The 24,788-nt window shown below is 40.8% G+C and overlaps 2 protein-coding genes across 2 annotated transcripts in view; one reads left to right on the top strand and one right to left on the bottom strand.

The window, feature by feature from the left end:
- On the top strand, positions 1-23,803 carry st6gal2b (ST6 beta-galactosamide alpha-2,6-sialyltranferase 2b). The gene is made up of 6 exons (XM_072683767.1): positions 1-774; positions 9,352-9,449; positions 9,545-9,646; positions 15,025-15,199; positions 15,481-15,730; positions 23,726-23,803. Exons 1-5 carry the CDS (start codon positions 114-116, stop codon positions 15,504-15,506), a joined length of 1,062 nt encoding a protein of 353 aa, XP_072539868.1. The 5' UTR covers positions 1-113; the 3' UTR covers positions 15,507-15,730; positions 23,726-23,803.
- tmtops2a (teleost multiple tissue opsin 2a) overlaps positions 20,948-24,788 on the bottom strand; it is a 32,497-nt gene continuing 28,656 nt past the window's right edge. Inside the window, exon 4 of the mRNA XM_072682976.1 lies at positions 20,948-21,178. Within this exon, the coding sequence (XP_072539077.1) occupies positions 20,948-21,178 (231 nt within the window). The remainder of the gene's footprint in view (positions 21,179-24,788) is intronic.

Here is a 24,788-nt window from a genome sequence, read left to right as displayed (position 1 = left end):
TAGCACTTCGGGCCATTCAGGTTGGAGAAGGATTTTCACCTCACCTGTCCAAACGTGGCGGTAGAAGTCACATTCTCTGACTGACTGAAGTCTTGTGATCCAGGCCTAGCAGAATGAGGACTTGGACTAGGTTTATCCTGATTTGTGTGCTTGGCTGGGTGCTGATCTTGTTAATCTATTTCTCCAGGCCAGACTTTCACTACAATAAAGCCCGCTCAGCCATACCTTCAATGCATGTCCTGGGCAGCATCAGGGCTGCTGCACCCTCCCAATCTCCCCTTATCAGGAAATCCAGTGGTACCGGCTCTGAACAGCTGGTGAAGGAGAAGGAACACAGCAAAAACAATGCAAGGAAAGCGAAAACTTTAATACACCTAACGAGCTCGCAGAAGAATTTACCAAATGACTGGGAGGAGTACTTCTCTAATGGCAGGAAGGTGGTCCATGGTCTGTGGAAGGGCAACGTTTCTTCCAGAATGCTGAGTTTACGCTTGCAGAAGGCCAAGAGCAAGTATACAACCAGCAATACATTTAACGTGACTTACAGAGAACAGCCAAAAAAGCGGCTGACCAGGAAGGAGCTTCTGTGTCAGCTGAAGGAGCAAGTCCAGGTCAGGACATTGAATGGGACAGAGGAGCCCTTCGCTAGCTTGGGCTGGGGGCAACTGGTGCCTTCTCAACCCCTGGACAGGCTGCACGGCACTCCGTTCAGGACATGTGCTGTGGTCAGCTCGGCTGGCTCCATTCTCAAGTCATCATTGGGAAAAGAAATTGGTGAGTTTAAGAAAGAACACAAACTGCCACACCACGTTTAACGAATGCATATTATTGGTTGCGGTTGTTGGAGCTATTTGGATATTGAATGATCTTAATAATATTTGGGGATTTTCATTTTAATCAGTGGCAAAGCTGCAGATCTGCATTGCTCATGTTTTTATTGTTATGGGGCAGAAATAATAAAGGAATAACATAAACAAAGAAATGTACATTGCACAAAAAGATCTAAGAACTTTACATTAATATTCACATTAATTATCCTGTAATAATAAAGCACTCCACTTTGTAGAGCCACAGGGTAGGGGTGCTGTGGATGATGCCCGGTCTGAAAACAAGCCCACCGTAGTTACAAGTTTAGGGACACTAAGTTCGGGCAAGGAAGCCTGGATGAAGTAGTCTACTAAATGTGCCTGAACACAGTGGTAAACATTTACTCATATTGTATGAGACTTTATCCTCTTTATACTTTTGTGACTTAAAGCCTGAGTCTGTGCTGTGATGTGGTGTTTAGTCTGCTGGCTAAGTCTATAGTATTTCTGACATTCTGACCTTTTTCATCTTATTTAAGCTAAAAATTGAAATTGTGGTGGATCAGACGAAGGCAGCGAGTCGATGTTGTTAGACAGTTGTAAGGAGTGTTTGTGGAAACACATCAAACATGATAACGTTTACTTTATACTGCTTAATTCACTACAGGCTGTACAGTTACATCAAAGTGGAACCATTACTCCACTCCCTTCTCAATACCCCATTACTCTGCATCAATTTCCCAACGCCCATTTGCTCCACCTTCATCTCTTCAACGCACCATTTCTTCACCCAATCTCTTCAACATCCATCTCATCTCCTCAAAGCCCCATTACTTCAACACCCCTTTACTCCACCCTTATCTCTTCAGTGAATCATCTCCTCAACACTTCATTAATCCACCTTTGTCTCTTCAACACCCCATTACTCCATCTCATGTCCTAAACTCCACCTAATCTCCTTGACGACCCATCACTCCATCTCATCTCCTCAACTTTACGTCATCTCCCCTATGCCCCATTACACCACCTCATCTCAACACCTCATTACCCCACCCTCATCTGCTCAGCACCCCATTACCCGATGTCCTCTCCTCAATGCCCCATTACTCCATCTCAATTCATCAGTGTTCTAATACTCTACCTCATCTTCTCAACACCCAATTACTCCATGTCATCTCTTTAACGCCCCATTACTCCACCCTATCACAAAATGGCCTTTACTTTACCTCATCTACTCAACAACCCATTTCTCTGTCCTATCTACACAATGCCCTATTACTTTACCTCATCTCCCCAATGCTCTATTACTCCCAGTTACTCCATCTAATTTCCTCAATGACCAATCACGCCATCTCATCTCCCTAACTCCACCACATCTCCCCAATGCTCCATTACTCCACCGCATCTCTTCAATGCCCCCTTACTCCACCTTAATTCCTCGACACCAAATTACTCCATGTCATCTCCTCAACGCCCCATAATTCCACCTCAACTCCTCAACGCCCCATTTCTTCGCCCTATCTACGCAAACATAAAGTCACCCGGGGAATTGAACCCAGGCCGCCGCGTCGCGAGGCGGATGCTCTGCTGCTTCACCAAAGTGGCAGTTATGGGTGTGGCCGACAAACGGGGTGGAACATAAACAAACGCAGCGTCTAACGCGGGGGAAAGGTGGGTAAAGCAAACAAGGAAAATGAAAACTAAAGATAAAAGGCAAAGACACTGCCCAGGCACAGGGAACTCGAGGGAAATAGTGGGGAGAACTTGGAGTTTAGACAGAGGAAAGAAAACACAGGAGGAACACATTAAGGAGCGTGAGACCCACTCAGCCTTCAACCCGAACGTGGCTGATATAAACACTCAAGACGAGTCAAAAGATCCAGCAGTCGGCAACTAGATCTGAGTGCTTATGTAGCTTTTTGCCCAGGTGTGGTACATTGGGCTTATGTGATTCGGGGCCTCCCCCTGGTGCCCTAGAGCTACCCCTTACACATCCTCTACTCAATGCTCTGTTACTCCACCTCATATCCTGAGTGCCTCGTTACTTCACCTCATCTCATCAATTACTCCATCTCATCTCCTCAACACCCCATTACTCCACCCCATCTCTTCAGTGCCCCATTACTCCACCCCTGTGCAACTATGCAACACTATGTGGAACCATTACTCCATCCCTATCCCCAATTCCTCAACACCCTATTACTGTACCTCAATTCCTCAACACCCTATTACTCCATCTCAATTCCTCAACACCCTATTACTCCATCTCAATTCCTCAACACCCTATTACTGTACCTCAATTCCTCAACACCCTATTACTCCATCTCAATTCCTCAACACCCTATTACTCCATCTCAATTCCTCAACACCCTATTACTGTACCTCAATTCCTCAACACCCTATTACTCCATCTCAATTCCTCAACACCCTATTACTCCATCTCAATTCCTCAATGCCCTATTACTATACCTCATCTCAAAACCCCATTATTCCACGCTCATCTTTCCAACACCCTTATCTCTTCAATTAATCATTACTCCACCTCATCTGCTCAACACTCCATTACTTGATATAATCTCCTCAGCAACCCATCACTCCATCTCATCTCCTCAACTCCACCTCATAACTCAACCTTAATTCCTAAACGCCCCATTTCTCCACCCTGTCTACGTAATGCCCCTTTACTTTACATCATCCATTCATCAACCCATTTCTCCGCCTTATCTCCACAATACCCCATTACTTTACCTCATCTCCCCAACACCCTATTACTCCATCCCACCTACTCAAAACCCCGTTATTTCATCTCATATCCTCAATATCTCATTACTCCACTCTCATCTCCATAAAGCTCCATTATTCCACCACATCAGACCGTTAACAGCCCGTTGCTCCACCCCATTTACTCAACACCCTCAATGCCTAATTACCCCGCCTCTTCTCCTAACCACCTCATTACCCCACATCCTCTCCTCACTGCCTCGTTATTTCAACTCATCTCATTAATGCCTCATTACTCCACCCTCATCTTCTCAATGACCCATTACTCCACCCCATCTCTTCAACGCCCCATTACTCCACACCATCTTTTCAACACTCCATTACTCCACCCCCCTTATCTTTTTAATGCATCATTATTCCACCTCCTCTACTCCACATCCTCTCCTCTATGCCTCGTTACACCTCCTCATATCATCAGTGCCTCATTATTGCATCTCATTTCCTCATTTCTATAATTCCTCAACACCCTATTACTCCACCTCACCTCTTCAATGCTCTATTACTCCACCTTATTTCTTCAATGCCCTATTACTCCACCATATCTCTAACGACCCATTAGTCCACCTCAATTCCTCAACGTCCCATTACTCCACCCCATCTCTTCAAAGCCCCATTATTCCCGGACATCTCTATAACGCCCATTACTCCAACCCATCTTTTCAACACTCCATTACTCCACCCCATCTTTTCAACACTCTGTTACTTCACCCCATCTTATCAGTGGCCATTACTGCACCCTATCTTTTTAACACCCTATTACTTCACCTCATTTCCTCATCGCCCCATTACTCCACCTCGTCTCCTTAACACCTCGTTACTCCATCTCAGTTCCTCAACACCATATTACTCAACGTCTGATTACTCTATCCCATCTTTTCAGTGTCCCATTACTCCACCCCATCCCTTCAAAGCCCCCCTACTCCACCCAAATCTCGTCCACATCCCATTACTCCACCTCAGCTGTTCAACATCCCATTACTCCACCCCTTATCTCCTCGACGTCTTATTACTCCACTACATCTCATTGACACCTCATTATTCCACCCTCATCTCCATAACACTTATTACTCTACCCCGTCTCTTCAGTGCCCATTACTCCACCAATCTTTTCAACACCGCATTACTCCACCTCATCTCCTCAATGCGCCTGTACACGACCCTTATCTCCTCAACACCCTATTACTCCACCTCAATTCTTTAAATGGAGTTATGAAAATAAAAGCAACTGAAAGTTTGGGAGACGGACCCCGCCCAAACTCCTCCCCTCTATTACCATGCACTATAAAACGCTGCCTCTCACTTCTCGTTCTCATGACGTCAAACCTCCAGCACGATCTGGCCGGACTGCCATCCCGCGATCTACTGGTCCCTTTTCCGGGAGTGGTTCCGCCGCTCCTCCTTTCACCCTCTCCACCGCTTCTCTGGATGTCCATCGGAGGAAGTTTCTGAGTGTTTCATAATTGGCCCTTTCACCCTCCCCCTTTTCGTCTTACCGGATCTTCCGCATCACCATTGCTACTCGTAAGTACTCTGGCAAGAAGCACCTCGTCATTGATCTTTCGGACCCCATGGATTCGCTGAGCTCTCAGCTCATGAGTCTCAGCTATTCCACCGTGGACCTCGCCATCGCCTTGATTAAACTGGCTGGTCGTGGTGCTTGGCTCTCCAAGGCCGATGTCGTCTCCGTTGTCTTCGTCATTACTCTACCTAATGTTAACACCCCACTACTCCGCCCTCATCTCCTTGACACCTCATTACTCCACTCTCATCTCCTTAACACCCTATTTCTCCATCTTATGTCCTTAACTCCCTATTACTCCATCTCATCTCCTCAACTCCCCATTATTCCATCCTCATTTCCATAATGGCCATTACTCCACCCCATCTCTTCAATGCATAATTACTACACCTCATCTCCTCAACACCCCATTACTCCATCTAATCTTCTCAGTAACCCGTCACTTCATCTCATCTCCTCAACACCCCATTACTCCCCCTTATGTTCTCAACGCCCAGTTACTCTGTCATCTCCTTAACTCCCCATTATTTTACCTCAACTCTTCAATGTCCCATTTCTCCTCCCTATCTACACAGTACCTCTCTACTTTGCCTCATGTACTCAGCACCCCGCTTCTCCACCCAATCTCCTCATCTCCCCAACGCTCCGTTATTCCGCCCCATCTCTCAAAGCCCCATCCATTCTCCTCAATGTCTCATACCCCACATCCTCTCCACAATGCCCCATTACTCCACCTCATCTGATCAGTGCCTCATTACTCCATCTAACCTCCTTAATGATCTCCCTGCATCACTGTGGGCAAAAAAATATGCTTTGCTTCAAAAAAACATGTTAAACAGGAGTTAACACTGGAGTTAAAGTTGAACACAGAATTACTGACCTTTCTCCTGGACAGGTCTGTAAATCTGTATAAGGCACTGAAGTGTTTGAATCACAACCTTTTATGAAGTTATGTTTTATATTATAGTAGACTATATGTTAATAACTTTATATATACTTATGTTTTGTAATATATACTATATGTATATACTATATGTTTTGTAAACACTAAGCCAAAAGAGCCATAAGGCAACATGGCCACTCTTCAGCAACATCACTCTGGTGTGTGAGTTTAGAGCAGATTTCTATTAGTTGGAGGCCTGGGAATCTAATATGGACACTGGCTGAGTGTAAAAAGGAGAAATCATCAGGTAAGTTAACTTTAGAACAATGGGTAAGATCCAATAAATAGCTCCACTCAACCGCAGCACCATATACAGACAGTGTCAAAATAAGAGTCTGTAACACAAACTAACAGTGTTAGAATAAAAGTTACTAATACAGACTGTTACTAATGCAGATGTCAAAATAAAAATCAGTAACGCAAACTAACAGTATCCAAATAGATCACTAATACAATAATACAATAACTAACAGAGCGTGTCAAAATAAAAGTCACTAATTCAAACAACGCAGTAATGCAAAACACCTTTAAACTAAACATTGCCGTCTCACATTTGTCTCCCTTTTTGTTTTTGCTGATTCAAAACATCCAATCCATGATTCAAAAACCATAATGCAATCTAAACTGTGAGTTTTGTGATCCATTACACCACTACTCAATTGTAAGAAAGTTGATTTAACTCAGAAGTAAAGAAAACGGTTGGCATCGCATGTTGCATATATTCAACATACTTAATTTATTTGGATTAAAACTAAAGGGAAGATTACAGTGCAGTTATGCAAAAATGAAACTAAAAATGGTTGATACTGTTTAAAATCTTTACAGATAAAATGAATATTGAGTGTGGTCTGCGGCAAACGAGGATCTTTATTAGTTTTGTAGTAGTGTGAAGAACCCAGAATAAATTGAAAGTTTGTTTCTGTTATGGTCGACTCATGAGGAATTTTATGAGCTCTGCTCTGATTGACTGGTTTACAGTGAGGCATTGTCATTGTATTTTGTAAATAACCCTGACAAAACCAGTCTTACCAAATAGTGCTGTCATCCTGTTGTGTGTAGATGAATAGCTAGAATTCTCTTAAGTTCTGTGGTTTCGGTTTCATATACACTTTCGACAGGTTTGCAGATACAATTGATACAATATGAAATTCATAATGTACCTGCTACACAGGTTACCATCTGTGTGCAATTAAATTCCAAATAAGATCATGCATGGGTCATTTGTTTGGAAATGGTTTGGTTTCTGGAAGGAATGACACTTGAATTATGTGTCGCAAACTAAAGGAGCAGCATGATGACTTTATTTCACCATCTCAAACTATATATTCCTGTGGAGTTTGCAGAGTCTTATAAATCTCAAAATCTTATATTCTTAAAAAATAGATAATTAACACTTAATTAATTAACACTTGTTATTTACTTATATTACTTTTTGGAGTTACAAATAAATACTGATACTTTAACATTGAACTTTGTTAAATTTTTCATCATATTGTGTTGTATATTGTCGTTTCTATCTTGTGCATGTTAGCATTAGCCATCTTCTCTCTGTTGTAAATAGTTACTATAATTTTTTTGCACTTTGCTAAAATGTTTGTTGTATATTTGTTTCTTAGTTTTCCCTTCCTCAGAATGAAAGTCTTCTCACTAATAAAGTTACATAGGTTTTCTAGTGGTTAAGAATAAGGCTGAATTTCAGCCCCATTGGTTGTCATTGGCCATTACCAGGTGTAGTCCACTGTTCTGTATCTTCTCTCTTCCCCCTTACTCCTTTTCTTTCACCCTGCACATTCATTCTCCCTCATTTGGACTGGATTTAGTCTGCTGTTGAATAGGGCTGTTAATTTGGCTTGCTCTTGAATAATAACAATGCCCAAGGCCTAATTGTCAAAACTGTTGCAGGATGAATATTGGGGCTGACAGCTAAATGTAGCGGTGTAGTATTGCCTGTTCACTCTTAACGTTCCCTTATTTGAATAACGTTGCCTTATACTGCCTTAGGGAGTGGAAGATCTTTCGCTGGAATAAGTATCTGACCAGCAAATACACCGTATTCATTCTCTAGAGAAGTGGTTGTTCCTTGTCAGGTGTTCGTCCTCTAGCTCTCCTCATTGGCACTCCCAGAACTCCGCCCTCTTCCCATAGAAGGAGCTGGGATTCCAGAAGTTTACAGCACGCACGCAGTGGTCGGCTTCCCCTGAATACTTACTCAGTTCACCTGTTACTGCGGCTTTATAACCATTCACTCTTGTGTCGACGCCATGAATTCTTAGCATTTTCCATGGTCTGTTCAAGGGGAAAACCTCACTATCAGTGTCTTGTGTTTCTCCTCCGTTTCTCTGGTAATCAGTATCTTTGTTCCGTTACTTGTTTGAATCCTGAATCGCTGAAGCACTGCTCTGTAGCGCTTGTTCTTTCCCCTCTTGTTTTCCCAAGCAGGGTTTTGTGGTTTTCCATTTCTCCCTGTTTATTCCTGTCCCGCTCCTTCCAAGTTTTAGACACCCAAGCACGGCTTGTGGTTTTCTGTTGTAGATTTTTACATGCCCCTGCTGAGTGCTGCTCAGTGGTTTTTGGTTTTCCTGTTAAGCCTTTCCAGTATTATTCTCCTATCATTGTACCAGCTCTCATCCTCCCAGATCCTGTTTAGTTTTGCCCAGTCCAGGCGCCACTCCGTGAATGCCTCATTCCTTGGGCTCACTCGTCTGTCCTCTGGCCACCCGGGCAAGACACACTTAATCTCCTCACCCCTAATTACACCTAAGTGGTTGGAGAGCATGTGTGCCAATGTCCATGCCATAGTGGCTTCCTGCAGCACATGTACTCAATGTAAGCCCCCCTAAAACACTCCCCTCTGACAAGCTCATACCTCTACCTGTACCTGAGCGTCCCTGGTCCCACTTAGCAGTAGATTTCATCACAAACCTGCCCAAGTCTGAGGGGTTCACTGTAATCCTGACTGAGCAACTCGAGAAGCTTGTACTGTATAAATCTTTTAAATGGTGTTATCGAAATAAAATTGGTGCGATATTTGAGGGCATATAGTCCAGCACTAGGCATAATTACTGGTAGTAGGCATGATATGTAGCCCTTATCTCATTTAGTGTATTTAGTGTCTTATTGAATTGAAAGTATATTTTTTGTCCACGATGCTTTTTCCTTTGCTTCTTTCTTGTGGGGGCAGTGGTTGGGTAAAATTTCTGTTGTTTACAATTGTCTTGTCTCTTGTGTTAGTCTACAAAATTAAACATATGAATGCCACGCTTGATAAATCAGTCTGATTTTTGATGGTTTGATTACTGTAGATTCCCACGATGCAGTGCTTCGCTTCAATGCTGCTCCAACTGTGGGCTTTGAGAAGGATGTAGGCAACAAGACCACCATCCGTATCATCAACTCACAGGTGAGCCTTAGCCTGCTTCCTTCTCTGTCTCAAACACTCTTGATGAGGATCATGACAGAACATTATAATGGCTTGTGAATTTGACCTCCCAATAGGTCGTGGGTAACCCAAATCATAAGTTTGCTGGAAATTCTTTTTATAAGAATATTACTCTGGTGATGTGGGACCCTCCCCCATATTCTTCTAACCTCCAGAAGGTGAGTCTAACTTACTGTCTAACTACTGATGCCAGTTAGCATAGTTTTCAGATGTCTACTTTTCATTTACAGTAGCTGTGTTACAAATTGTACTTTTACCAATCAGTAGTTATTGTAAACAAGAGTAAGTCTTATACTGCTATTAGTTATTTCCCTGCAGAAGCTGAAATATGCAATTTGTAAAAGTATTCCAGCCCTCCACATTATTATATGTAACTTTTAAATAGTGCTACAAAGGCAGGGAGTGAATTTAAGTGTGAGTAATCTCAAACTTCAGTATTGTAGCAAACATAACCAATTTTGCCTTTCTGGATTGCAACAGAGCAGTTAAGCTCACCTTTTTTGTAAAGCTGCTTAAATTCAGATATAATGGTATGGGTACAAAATGCATGTTTGAGGCCCTACCACTTCATCTCTTCAGGGTACGCATCAGGACGAGTATGATTTAGTTCAGCCCCTATGCTAAACTAAATGTATTTTTACATCTTTTTATTCACTCAATATAACTTATTCACTCTAACTCATTCACTTAACGATATAGCTAAAACACACTTAACTTGGACTAAGACATGGTACATGGGTCTTTCAGCATGACAATGATCCCAAGCACACTGCCAGGGCAATAAAGGAGTGGCTTCGTAAGAAGCATTTCAAGGTCCTGGAGTGGCCTAGCCAGTCTCCACTTAACTTGGACTAAGACATGGTACAAGACATGAACATATTAGAGTACACTTTCACCACTAAAATGTATGTAGGCACATTTCATACCTCTACATGACAAGGAACAAACCAACACACAGGTTAATGTCGTCAGCCTGTGGCAAACGGTTTATTCCGAACCCACTAACCTAGCCAGAGGCTGTAGTTCCCATTGCCACTGAGTGCCCTCTGCTTTGTGAAACAAATGACCTATTAGCCTTAGTCCAAACAAATATGGGTATAATAAAAATTATACTAAGGTTTAAAACAGACTAAATGTAATCCAATTAAATGAAATTAAAAAAAATAAAAGGGAAAATTAAGGGTCCCTCTTTATTTTTACTGAAAATTATTTAACCCTTTTTTTTAGTCCGCTACGCTGTCCCCTACTTTTTTAGATGGCTCTGTACATCTTGTCAAGCCTTCAGCCCCCAAGTGACTGCCCAGGGGTAGAAATGGAATTCTGGTGGGGTAGTGTAAACTAGCATGGTAGGCACAGTATAAATAGTATTTACTCCTGGTGTCCATGGCTGATAAGAGTGTTGGCCTAGGTGTTGGTATGTAAATAGTTATTTTGGTCTCACAGTGCTTGCAGACCTTTGCAAGCCAGGTTACTCTTCCTCTTGTCTGGTCTGTCAGCTCTGAAGAAATTCCAGCCAGCTGCTGCAGTCTCCGGAACAAATTCTCAGATTCCTGTCCCTGCTCATGGAGTCTCTCTGGATATCCTAAAACTGGGTGTGAAGTCGTGAAATAGTTTCTCCGCCGCCGTTTTACTTGACTTATTAAGGTGGAGGTAATCCACAGCAACCAGTTCAAACGGTGCAGAGGGGACAATGGACCCCATGGGTGCCTTTTCATGAACAGTAGACTGCTTTGTCTGCACCTACCTGTCCCATGTCATTATGCAATTTCTTTACCGCCTCTGTTCTCAATTTACTTGGTAAGAAGGTAAGGTTTGCGAACACCAGTCTGTCTAAAAAGAATTATCAATTATCGATTATCAGTTTGTTCCACTCATGTATGAGTCTCTTTGTCTTGACTCATTGTTCTTTTGTCTTTGCCATTTGGCTTCCAATTTCTTTCCTTGTTTCAGAACCTGCTTGATTGTCTCATCCTCTTGCTGTGCTGTTCTAATGTCATGGGGTATGACTGAGGACACAACCTGGTGAAAGGTCTTCATCCCCGGAAGTAAACAGCAGTGCATCAGCCCATGGCACTTCCTCTTCCTTGGCTGCCTTACTCCCCTTAAATACAGTTGAGGTCATCTCCAGTGATATAGTCTTCGTGTATTCACTTAGGTTGTCAGTAAGCATGACCAGATAGCGTGATAGGGCGCCTGCATCTACATTCATCTTTCCTGGCCTGTATTTAATATCAAAGTGAAAGTCAATCAGCTCTCCCACCCAATGATGGCCTGCTACATGAAATCTTGCTGTACTCAAAACATAGATTAGTGGGTTGTTATTGGTAAACACAGTAAATGTGGGTGCATAGTATAGGTAGTCCCTAAACTTATCACAAATGGCCCACTTAATAGCTAAAAACTCAGGTTATAATAAACCTTACCCCTCACTGGATGCATCAGTTAACAGCTTAACATATCCACAAGCTTTGCCACCACGGCTTGGTGTTCAGGGGTCCAATTGACTAGTGTTTTTGAAGGAAGCTGCCCAGAGCTGCTGTTCTTGGACCTGACTTCTGATCTTTTGGATTCATCTGTCTTATGAAGGAGTCCAAAGAGAGGCCTGGCCAACCTTGAAAAATCATAAATAATAATAAATAATAGCTTAGAAAGCCGACCAGAGCGCTAACATCTCCCAACTGTTCTGGGAGTCTTCTCTTTTAATTGCAGGACTGCCTCCTTAGGGTCAATTTGGACCCTATCGCCAGAAACCAAACGTCCTACATATCTGACTTGATGTTTAAATAATTTACACTTCTGTGGCCGCAGTTTTATCCCATGCTAACGCATTCTGCATCCTCCAAATACACATCGGAGATCTTCCACATGCTCATCGAATGTCTTGGAGAAGCAAAGCACATTATCTAAATACCGGTACCAACATTCTAGTAATCCTTTCATGCACTTCTGGAAAGCAGCATTTGTAAGCCCAAATGGAACCCTCACCAATTCATATAGACCCCAGGGTGTGCTTCTTTGAGTAAGGTAGATGTGTGGAGTTTTGAATAGGGGCTTTGACAATCTTAGTGAAACCAAAGGGAACATCAACAATAGCTGGAAATACTTCCAAGCCATCTGGATAGTGGATTTCCATTGCTGGTTCAAATGACATTGTCCTTCTCTTGCACACTCTCTCACTACATTTGATGTCACATCCGACCAGCAGAATTACAAGACCTCTCTTTCCCACTTTCACCAAGTAGCCAGGTAAGGGTGTTTCCAACAGATTCAATTTGGCGACAGAACAGTTGTCTCCAGTGTTTTTTCTTAGATTTAGCACCTTGCTGAGCAGTGCACTTGGAGCGATTGTGCCAGTCTGTCTTTTTTGCGAATAATCTCTTCAATGACATTAAATGTTAAGACTGGACAGTTAACACAGCTCAGACTAACTAATATAGGCGCTTGAATTGCTAGACAGCCATGTCTTTTGCTTGCTAGTTCCAAGGACACAACTCGGACTGGAGTGGGACTACTGTTTTTAGGTCACTGACTGTCCCTTTCCGGGGACCTCACCCGATTTCTCGATCCTGATCGCCTAAGACATCCAACAGCTCCATGCTCAGTCTGCCCAAGAGATAAAACAATGGATAAATGTTTCTTTTCTACTGACTATTCTGGTCAGTATTAACCTCCTGAGCTACGTTAACAGCCACTGGTCTCTGTTTACCTATGCGAACCAAGCATTTTCAAGCTGTTAAACATTGCTCAGAGCTCGGTACTACTCATGGTCTTGAATATGAGATTTGAGTAGGAGCTTTAATCTATCCACTGTAATGTCAACATTGTCTGGTAAACTCTCACCAGGTTTTGTGACTCGGACGGACCTAATTTCTAACGGACCTAACAGACCTAATTTCTGATGCTGTGAATCCATCTCTCAAACCTTCATCTATCTGTTTACAGATGCTATGGTAACTGCTTTCAGACCCTGAGTATGAAATCTGCCCCGCCTTGAATTTTTTACTTTTTACAGGAAAGGAAAGCTGCTACTTCAGTGAGTCTTACCACCTGATCTGACCCCACTGAGGTACTTCTCCTGCCCACAGATGCAGAATCTTTACCAGCTGTACCATGCATCAGTGTCTTTGTCCCTGTTGGCTGGTATGCTGTTCTCTTGAGTTGCCGTGGTTGAGTCTGAAGATGGGTAATCACCTTGAGTAGGAGTCTCAACTGGCTGTGGAAGAAGTGTAGAAGAACAGTTCTGGTTTGCGAAGTGTAAACACGTCTGGAGCCTCTTCTACTGGTTCACCTTCTAAGGCCGCAGCCAGAGATCGCAGCAGTCTCAGGTTTAGTGCAGGCAGTGTTTTGTGGATGTCCCAGACAAGCACCTGACGTGGTTTGGACGGCATCTTCTTGGTGGCCACTTCAGGTGCCGCTATACCGGACGAGCCCCTAATTGTTGCCGGCCTCAAGGCCTAGGGGCACAAAATGTAATCATCGCCATGGATGGCTGTATAATGGCTGTTATTGGTTCTCTTGTTTTTTCTCTCTCTCTACATGACGAGGAAGAAACCAACACAGGTTGTGTTGTCAGCCTGTGGTAAAAGGTTTATTCTGAACCCACTTTCTGATCTGGATCAGTTTACTGCATATTCTTAATGACATGCACATTTTAAATACATGAAATAGTTGGTCGCTTCTGCAGATGCATTTTACATCACGTTAACATTTTAAATATAGACTATGATGCTCTTAATTCCTTTAAGTGTACACAATCCCTCTATAGAAATTGACACTGTGTAATGTGAACATCACTATTCCAATTTTTCATATATAAAAATAACCAGCTTTCCAGTATAAAGCTCATTTGAGATTTTGTGGCTGACCTATATCTTATTAGAAACAAACACTTGTAACACAAACACAAAGCACAGTACAAAGAACTTCATTGTACCTCTGGCTGTACCAGAGTAGCTAAGCTGTGCAACTGGGCTATTGCTTAAGACAGAAGCTCAAAACACGTAGTTAAAATTCTTAAACTTGTGTTGTATCAAATGCTTTAGACTTTTTAGTAAAAACACTGGAATACAGAACATATAAAAGTACAGAGAGATTCTCCAATTTGAACAGCCACATTTCATAACTACATGACAAGGAAGAAACCAACACACAGGTTAATGTCATCAGCATGTGGCAAAAGGTTTATTCTGAACCCACTAACCTAGGGTCCCTATTTATTTTTACTGAAAATAATTGAATTATTTTAACACATACAGCAAATACAAAGACAACTTCCGTGATCTTTTGTGATACGTTTTACAGGACTACATGATTTGGTATCAGCATTAAGATCTTAATTCTGTTATCATAACCTTTGTACCCGCAGTGAGTTTAGCTAGGAAACTGGCAGGTTTGCAGCGTGGCAGCGTGTTGGTGGGTGTGGTACTGTTGGTGATATGTTGTCCTGTAATAATGTGTCCTGTTGTAATAAATGCTCTATTAGTTTTGAAGGTCATATTTAAAATAACTTCCTATGTGTTACACATAACTTTCACAGTGGTACAAAAGCCCAGATGTTGACTTTTTCATGGCGTACAAGGAACACAGGAAACGTTCTCCCAGACAGCCCTTCTATATCCTGCACCCAACCTTCATTTGGAGCCTTTGGAGCATGCTTCAGAACAATACTGATGAGAAAATCCAGTCCAATCCACCCTCCAGTGGATATACAGGTCAGTCTCACTTGCATTTTGACCAGTAATGTCAGTAATTGGATGTCAGTTACTCCAATCCTTTTTCAGTAATGAGTAATCTGAGTTACTGTTTCCAATCCAGTAATCAGATTACATTTACATTTAAGGCATTTAGCAGACACTCTTATCCAGAGCAACTTACAAAAGTGCTTTGCTATTTACCCAAGAAAAACCTCAGCTAGTTTGAATAGATTACTTATCTAAGTCACTAAGTGCGTTACTATTATTATCATTTTCCTTGCTTTCATCTTGCGTCTCAGGGAGTAACGTCTGGCCTATGCAATAATTAAGTCACGTTTTCAGCATGAGGACAACATTGTACACTCTGTGCTGGTGACAAAGTGCTATCTAGCTTCAGAAACACTACGTCAAATTTGAAGAAACAAATTTCGCAGCACAGTCAAACTTACAGAGCAAGTCCCACCAGGTGGTGCGAAGCAGAGAGCTGTGACTAATGCACAAGATCCCCCTCCACCCAAACAACAAAAGCTGGACTTCAGTGTAAAACCAGTAAGTGTATTTTTCAGGAAATAGTTTTTCAACTTTAAATGTCAGGAGATTGGTACTGTTAAAAATGCGCTTCCAGTAACGAAGGGGGGTGGGTGGGTGTCGGGGGGTGTTGTCGGCAGCCGCTAAATGTAACTCATAAAGTAACTTGTAATCTAACTTAGTTACTTTTAAAATAAAGTAACCAAGTTACATTTTCAAGGAGTAATCAGTAATCAGAAATCCAATTACTTTTTCAAGATAACTATGCCATCACTGATATTGACAGTTCCAAAAAGCTCCCATGACATCAGCGTCTGTATGTCTGGCTTATGCATTTCAAGCCATTTCAGCATATTAGGTGCAATGCAGCATCTTAATGACTTTTTATGCTGCATTTGCTAATGACAACAGCTTTGATCTAGTTCTCATATGTATGACTGCATGTATTTGTATGCATGTGTGTGTTTATAATTTTTACCATGTGACCGGCACTTTGACCCAGAATCACATTTTGAGTTTTTACATTTTAAGTGTTACCTGTCTTCTAACTTTTTTTGGTGGAAAAAGTATTTGAAGTTTGCTGAACATTTTGTACATGCTGGCGCATGTGAGCTACATTCCTGATGTATTAAATATGTCACAAAACAAAAGAAGAAAGAAAGAAGGAAGGAGGAAAAAGGCTTTGCAGTTTGCAAAACATTTTGTACATGCTGGCACATATGAATCTGACATCAGCAACAGCTTCAACCAGCGTATCAAACATTTGTATTGATAGGGGAGAACCCCCAGAACCTTGCAGGGCTCCAAAAGGTGTTTCTTGTGTTACAGAAATATAAAAAATTGCTTTAGCCAAGATTGTCATATTTGTTATGTATTGAGTTTTGAAACCTCTGCAACATTTTCAGAGTGAACCTACCGGGCTGAGGGAATTCCCACACTGCCGTTCTGATTTTAGCGCTATAATAGGGCATTTATAATATAAGGGGCATTTTTGACCGAGAACACAAAACAAATTATAATGTAATGAACACAACAGGAGGCAAGACATACAACCTCAGTCAGCTTCAACTCTAACCTAATCTCTATGTAATTCCAGCCTCACATTTTGTTTGATTACATGTCTGTGTCTAAAGTTTGCAAAAGAGCATATTACGCTCCACAACAGTACTGGCAAAATGTTTTGAGGACAGATTAAACTAAGTTTTGGAAAGAACATGCAGCGCAACATTTGGCGTAAAAAGACAGTGCACATCACCATGAAAACATTATCCCAACCATTTAATATGAATTATACACAAATAAGACATACACCAAGATCTGATACCCAGCTGTCGCATTAACTTTAGATGCAGAAAAGGCGTTTGACAGGGTAGGGAGGCCCTTTCTCTTTACCTCCCTCAACTATTTTGGCTTCAGCCCACATTTCACCAACTTGCTTAAAATGTTATATAACTCACCTTCAGCATCTGTTCACTAATGAATTAATATCCTAATCTTTCACCTTAAATAGCCCTATCACCACCCCTTTTTGCAGTTTGTATTAAACCACTCGCCTCAGCCATGATCTTAACTATTCAAACTGATGTTGAGGTTTGGGACTTACTCTATAAATGTACTATTCAATCCATCAATTACCTCAGAATCCATATCTCAACAAAAGTAAAGAACTTTTTTTAATTGAATTTTACGAAACTTTTAAAAATCGAATTTTATAAAACATCAAAGAGAATTTCAAACAATGGAACAAACTTCCACCATCTTTAATTGGCTTTATTGCATCTGTTAAAATGAACATTTTCCCTGAAGTCTATTTGCCATGACACCCATTAACCCACCCCTGGGCTGGTTTTCCTCTCTGAATTGACCAGTAAATTTATTCTACTGGAAAGGTAAAAAAAAAAAAAAAACACGGATCAAATTAACCACCCTTCAAAAAACAAAGTATGGTGGACTTGATGCCCTAAATATAAAATAAAATTAATCTTTATAATTTGTTTCTCTCTCATCAGTTTACAGTATTTGTCATTGGACCAACAATTAAAATCCTGCCTGGATAGATATAGTACAACATCTGCAAAGACTTGCCCACCTGAGACTATCTTTATAGACAAATTAATTCATATTACAAATTAATACAATAGATACTACTCTCTCTGCCTGGTGGAAAGCAATTGAAATTCTCCGCCTGCAATTCACCCCATGTAAATCCACCCCTATCTGGCACAATGTTTAAAATAAGTAATAAACCTATCATCTTTGCAACATGGAAAAGTAAAGGAATGAACAGCTAGGATACTTTTCAGCAATGGCTCTCATTAACTTCTGAAACAGACACCAAACTGCCAAAAGAGATTAATAAAAAGTCAGCATCCCTCTCTCCCCCACCAAAGCCCTGCTTGGTGCCCTTTCCTCACTATCAATCCCAAAATATCTGCAAACATTTATCCTCATTTCAACAGTCGCTAAAAAATAATTTCACTTAACCGGGAAAAAACAAAATGATCAATAAAGCACTGGTACAATTTGCTTATTGATTATTCAATTTACCATAAGAAAATATCAGTTACTACAACATCTGGTCCCAATTCTTGCGATTCATCCAGAGCTGATCCCTACACTTATTTGTTTATTTATTTACTTTTATTTTTCTACTATCGGTATGCCTGCTTAATACTTACTATTACAATGACCCCCTGTCCTGTCTTGTCGTATGTTAATTTGTTTTGTTTGTAATCAGTTGAATGAGTGTGTTCAATAAAGGTCTGCAAGATGATATTTGTTTATTATTTTAGGCACACTATATTTGTCAGTATGCTTGACTTCGATGAGGATCAGATCACATTTGGAGATGCAGAAAACCAATAAAATTCCAAAGGGTTCGCATACCTTTTCTTGCCACTGTATAAACAGTAAATGTGTGTGTTTTCAGGGTAAAATGTGGGTTTTCAAGCCTATTTACAACCCTTATTTTGTGCCTGAATGAATTAATGAATGCTGATATTCCTCGTATGGAAGGCTTGTGTTTGACTGGTTTACCTCACCGTGACAGATCACAGTAGCCACATAGCGCAGTATAGTCTAGCACTGTAACAGAACAATCTTTTTTTGTATTATCAGAAAGTGTTCTCTGTGTCCTTTTGGCATGGTTACCAGAGATACTAGCCTAGCACCCACCTCACTTCACCGACTTGCATGAGGCATGTGGCAGACCTCCGGCTTCCGCCAATATTTCTCCCTTCTCCCATCAGCCTAGCATTAGCGTATAACTCCCTCTTCCTCATTCTTCCGAAGTAGTTGTTGTATTTAGCCTCAAAAGGCTTTTGTTAGTGGGTGAATATAAAGACAGTTTAGCGATTAGTGATATTAATGATGTGTGACTCTTGTTTAGTCTTTTAAGAATAATTTATTCTAAGATGTTTTTTGGGGGGGGAACCCAGCCAGCATTGGTAGACATAGCAAAACAAACATGCACATAATAATAAACAGTGTAGCACAAACAAAGACACTAAAGTGACAATATGGGCATCCAAATGCTGGTTGGCACAGATAATTTGCAATAAAAAGTTTGGGGAAACACTGCTGATATGACAATGAGCTGCATGTCCACACGAGTCTTTGTGTTGTTTTGTGAAGAAATGTCTAAGAGTTGATAAATTCGGTTCATTTTGGACTTTAAACGCACAGTTTACCTTCATTTAAAAGTGCTAGTTTATGATCCCAATGCCATATTTACACCTCCAACTAGACATTTCACATTTCACCAGAAGCACACACGTATTCCAAACATACTGGCCTCATTCATGTAACGCGAGCAGAACACATTTGCACGTAAATTGTGTGTAAAACACGTCATTTAAGTGTTCGTTGACACACTTAGTGTGTGTAACATTCAGAAACTCTTAAAGTGTAATTTCACATGACTTTAATTAAACTGAACATTGTAAAAGATTGTTTATTATTGTGATAAATAATACAAATCAAATCAAACAATTTTCTGACTAGCCTGTGCAAGGCAACTGTTTGTATTTAGTCACATTTATTTATTTATACATATAGATTTATTAAATAATGTTATGATAATTATAATATTTCACTATAAAATAGTCTAGGGTCTATAATAGCCACCAGTGGAAATGGCTGGTCTTGCACTGTTGCTGGTTTTGGCAGACAGAGCTTTGTAGAGGGAATGAGAGAGACTCTGGTTAGTCACTTCAGACTACAAAGAACCTTTCTTTTGTATTTATGCAACACTTTAGAGCCAGCTTTGAGAAGGGAGTCCAAAAGATTCCATGCTATTTACTGCACCTGTACAGGTGCTACTCATGCTTGGCTCTATGGACACTGGAACATTACAGTGGGAGGTAGCTTGACAGCATCATCCCAGAAATTGCTAGCTAGGTCAAGCTAGGTTTATAATTGGCAGTGCAACTGTCGGGAAGGCGTGCTCTCCAAAGTTGCTGCCATTGCAGAGCGTGCACCCTGCACGTTGGCCCCGCTCACGGTCATGGCACGTGGCCATACACCCTTGGATTTTCTGTAATTTGAAAGAGCTCTCGCAGAGCAGGTACAACTCTACAGGCATTTGTTTGATCCTCCTATGTGAGACCATAGAGTTAATAGTCAAATGGCTCACAACTCAGGGAGGGAGGTTTTGCCAAATATAAATGCCCAGTGTTTGCGCAGGATTGTGCTGGATCAAGCGTGACAATCTGAGCAAAATAACTTGAACGCCTTTAGTCTGTATAATTAATCAAATGCCTTGCTATATCAGGTTCCCCTAAGTGAGTGATGGATGTATGACAGAATGAAAATAAAATGTGCTGATTTAAAGGCACTTCATTCAATCTTGATTTCCTCTCCAAAATGTTCCTAATCTTTGTTTTCTTTTGCTTTTTTGTTGAGAAGTCAAAAGACATTTTGCTCATGTTTCATGAATGAAGCTCATTGACTTCTTTAGCACTTTTTTTCTTTCCAATGAAATATACACAGTGCATTGCAGTACATTTGTCAGAACCACTCAAGGATGTTGCTACTGAAATTCTGGTATTTCAGGTAATGCTACAGTTGTTTCATGTGTTATGATCAAGGGGAAAGAGTATAGTGCCATGCTCAGTTAACATAGGCTCAGGTCCAACATTCCAGACAGATTTGTGATTGATACTGATACACACTTCTTATTCCACCCATTAGACAATGAGTGATTGTCTGAGCTTGCTTGGTCATGTCAGGGCATGATGGTTAAAAAGTGGTGAGCTGGGAATTCGGGGTGATTTGGGGGGGGTTGGTCCGTTCCGAGACAGGGGTGCTGTACTCGTTGTTGAGTCTGATGGAGGTGGGCACATTGCCCGTCACTGTGTTGCTGCAGAGCCTGCGGTTCAGCTGGATGACCGTGGTCCTGGAGGGCATGGAGTGGCCATTTTCATGCGAGCTTTGCTTGCAGTGGAACAGGATCAGGAAACATCTGTAGAACTACACCAAAACACACAAATCAGTTTTGCATGGTCAGTCAAGTGTACTATATAGTTTCCTAATGTCCAAAAGTTGAGGTCTCTATGTCTGTGTTTTTATTTTTTAATTTTATAACATTGGTTTATCACTAATTTGGTTGCGTGTAAGCTATTTAATCCTAAGATAACATGGTGCGTTTTTGAATGTTTGTGACATGCTCTTGGTTCCCTGTCTGAGAGTTCCCCCTTCAGTCCCTCCTTCAAATATATTCTTTTATACCAAGAAATTGTTTGCCACTCCAACATGCAATAATGGCACCTTATTTTTGTGTTTGCTGTTTGGGACATGTACCGCTAAAACTGAAATTCTGATTAGGTCTACTGATTGGCATGGTTCTGATTGTCTGTCTGTTTGTTCTTATTGGTCAGTGGCCCGTAGGGATGCCTGGACGTTTTTGAAAATTGGTGGGTCAAATGCCCATCCACCATTTGGTTCTGTCAGCAATGCATCTGATTAGTTTGGAATAAGCACAGGGAGTCTCAAACATACAGGCGTCATGGTTTGTAAAATGTCCCACCTCCTGGATGAAATAAAGATGAAGTTTTTTTAGAGATGAAATGGAGATTTAGTTTCCTCAAGTATGGTGGAGCATACAGCTCTGAAATCTGGTGTTTCTTAAAGATCAGTGAAATTGAATAAAAAAATGACACTATATATATATATATATATATATATATATATATATATATATATATATATATATATATATATATACATACACACACATACATACACACACATTTTGTCTGTATCCTGTCCATCTGTGCAGATAGAAAAGTGCTTGAGGAACCTGTTGTTGCACAATTGTTTTCCAAACGGCCCCAGTGGTATAAACAGAGTAGCTGTTTAGGACATCTAGGGATGTCCTAATCAGATCTAGTGGATCGCACTATGCATGTTTAAACACATATCAGATTTATTAGTCTCAATCCAGTTCTGAGTCTTTGTTTTAACCAGTGTTCAGCATGCCATCTGGTGTCCTCAGGGTGTTTAACAGGCATTATTTCGAGCATAGGTAAGCGAAAAAGAGTTTAGAATGTGCAGCGTGGAGCTAAAAACATTGCATAAGAATGAAGCACCTGTCTTTAAACCAGCACTAAGAAGTCTCTACTAAACTAAATCAGTCAGCCTAGAGTGTCTCATTATAGAAACTGCTACTAAAAACATTGGGTTTTTACCTCAGTATTTATTGGCAGCACATCCTATCTAAACTGTGTGCCTGTATTATTCATATAAGCACAAAGATCACATTTGATACAATAACCTGATTGGGACATCCCTAGTAGCTGTATAATGCTGTATATTTCTTCAATGCAGGAACTGAAAGTAATGTCTGCTCTATAATTTCTTAGATCTTGTGGTTGTCTTGACAACCTGTGGTAGTTTTAATAGGGCTAGCCTGTTTTAAGAGGGGTTTGGCTTTGATGTCCCATTGGTTTGGGCATTGGCTTGGTGTACCTAGAAAGCTGGCCTGTGAATAAAGTCATGCCAGCTAGTTAATATGCAGCTGTGTGTATATGTTCAAGAGTGTGTGTGTGTGTACACATGCAAGAGTGCTTTTTTCTCTGATCTTTGCAGGGTGTCCTGTGTGTAGGCCTCTGGGCTATCAGAATAAACAAATATGAACGGCTCCATATCTCCTTCTGCCCACATGGCAGACCAGAGAAGATGCATTCCTCCCACCTTAATTTTACTATATTCATATAATTTATTAATATAATTTGTAAACATGTACATATTTAATTTTATTCTCTGTTTTAAATTTTATAGAGTTTATTTGGACACAAACATTTGCAACTGTAACAACTGCAATTTCCCTTCTGTAATAAAGTATTTCTGATTCTAAATCAGAATTCAGAAGGGAAATTGCAGATGTTACAGGCTTAATTCTCCCATTGTTGGCATCACATCTAAATTGCTCCAACCCTGCTAGACCTGGCTGTTAGAATCGCGACTAACCCACTCCAACCCTGCTGAGCCTGACTGTAGTTCCAGTTAACATTGTGGCTCTGACCCTCCAGAGTCCAGCTGTTAACATCACGGCCAACCTGCTCCAACCCTGCGGATTCCTGTTAGCATTGCAGCTCCAAGTCCGGTAAGCCCGGCTGTTAGCAATGTGACTAGCCTGCTCCAACCCAACTGAGCCTGGCTTTGATCACAGTTTGCCACAGTCTGGTCTTCCAAATTGTTAGTCTCTATTTCTGCTTTTAAACTCCTCTTGCAGTGGTGGATTGTGATACCTTCACACCTGAGTTACTCAGCTGGATCCCAAATTTCCACATTTAAACACCATTAAGAACTTGTGGGACTATATTAATGTGTAAAGAATCTTCTAAAAAGATCTTCACACTGGACAAAAGTATAATACTGAATAGTATTATAGTCAATTGAGGCTTTTCTTGAGGCAGTTTCATCCTGCCTCTGCTCTAATCTCCAAATAATAAGCTCAGTTTTAGTGTTGATCTGTTAGTCCTCATTTAACTCCATGTGCTTTGTGTTTTATTCTAGGTATTGTACTGATGATGAATCTTTGTGAAAGCGTTGACGTCTACGAGTTCATCCCATCTAAAAGACATACGTCGCTGTGCCACTACTATGAGAAACACCGTGACATGGCCTGCACGCTGGGAGCGTATCACCCACTACTCTTTGAGAAACTCTTGGTCAGAAGGATGTCCCCAACCTTAAATACTGATCTTGTACAAAAAGGCAAGGTCACCTTGCCTGGACTCAGTAAGATTACCTGTCCCCCATGATGTATCATATTCAAATATCAAAAGAGCAGCTGCTTAATAATGACATAGTTACGGTTTTAGGAAATGCTAAAACACACTCGCTAAATAACGATAAATTCTTTAATTAGTAGCTTCCTTCTTTAGACAAATTTGGTGAATCCTTTTTCAATGTTTCAATGTTGACGAGTGCTAGCTGTGTACAATGGGTACAAGACAAGGATTTTTTTTTTCACCTGCTCTTTGAAAACCTGTACTGAAACCTTTAGTGTCATAAAGGTCATAATGACATTATGTCATAGTGTCATAATAGTGTGTGCTTGATGTGTTAAACATTGTACAGGCATTCTAATGGTTTAAAGGCCCCTTGTCTCTCATGGTTCTTTTATATTACATGATTATTTTCCTGCTCAGGAATTTAACTGTATGTTTCTGTAATCTTTAAGAACTGTATGGACCAATACATTTGGAAACTAACAACGTCTGTAGGCTAGTGCAGGCAGTATGTATTTAAAGAAAAGTGATGTGAATATGAATTACAGTTTTTCATGATATGGACACGTTTGGCAAAATATCAATCAAAATATATATATATTTTTTTAAGCTTACAACGGGAGATGCTAGACTACTATTGCTAAGAAACTCTGGACAAATGCTGGGTTCAAATCTATCTGAAGTAGGGTAAATACAAGTTTCCGGCTTGGAAGTTGCATACGAACAAGAGTTGTGGGAAATTCAGAGATCATTTGACCCAACTTTTAACACAACTAAGAAGACAGAATCACTATTGGGTGATACATAGTTTTTAACAGTGCAGCTTTTTAGTTTTTAACAGTGCA

The sequence above is a fragment of the Salminus brasiliensis genome, chromosome 7 (genome assembly GCF_030463535.1).
Source record: "Salminus brasiliensis chromosome 7, fSalBra1.hap2, whole genome shotgun sequence".
Lineage (NCBI taxonomy): Eukaryota > Metazoa > Chordata > Actinopteri > Characiformes > Bryconidae > Salminus > Salminus brasiliensis.
The sequence above is the reverse complement of the archived record's forward strand: the minus strand, read 5'-3'. Positions and strand labels throughout refer to the sequence as shown.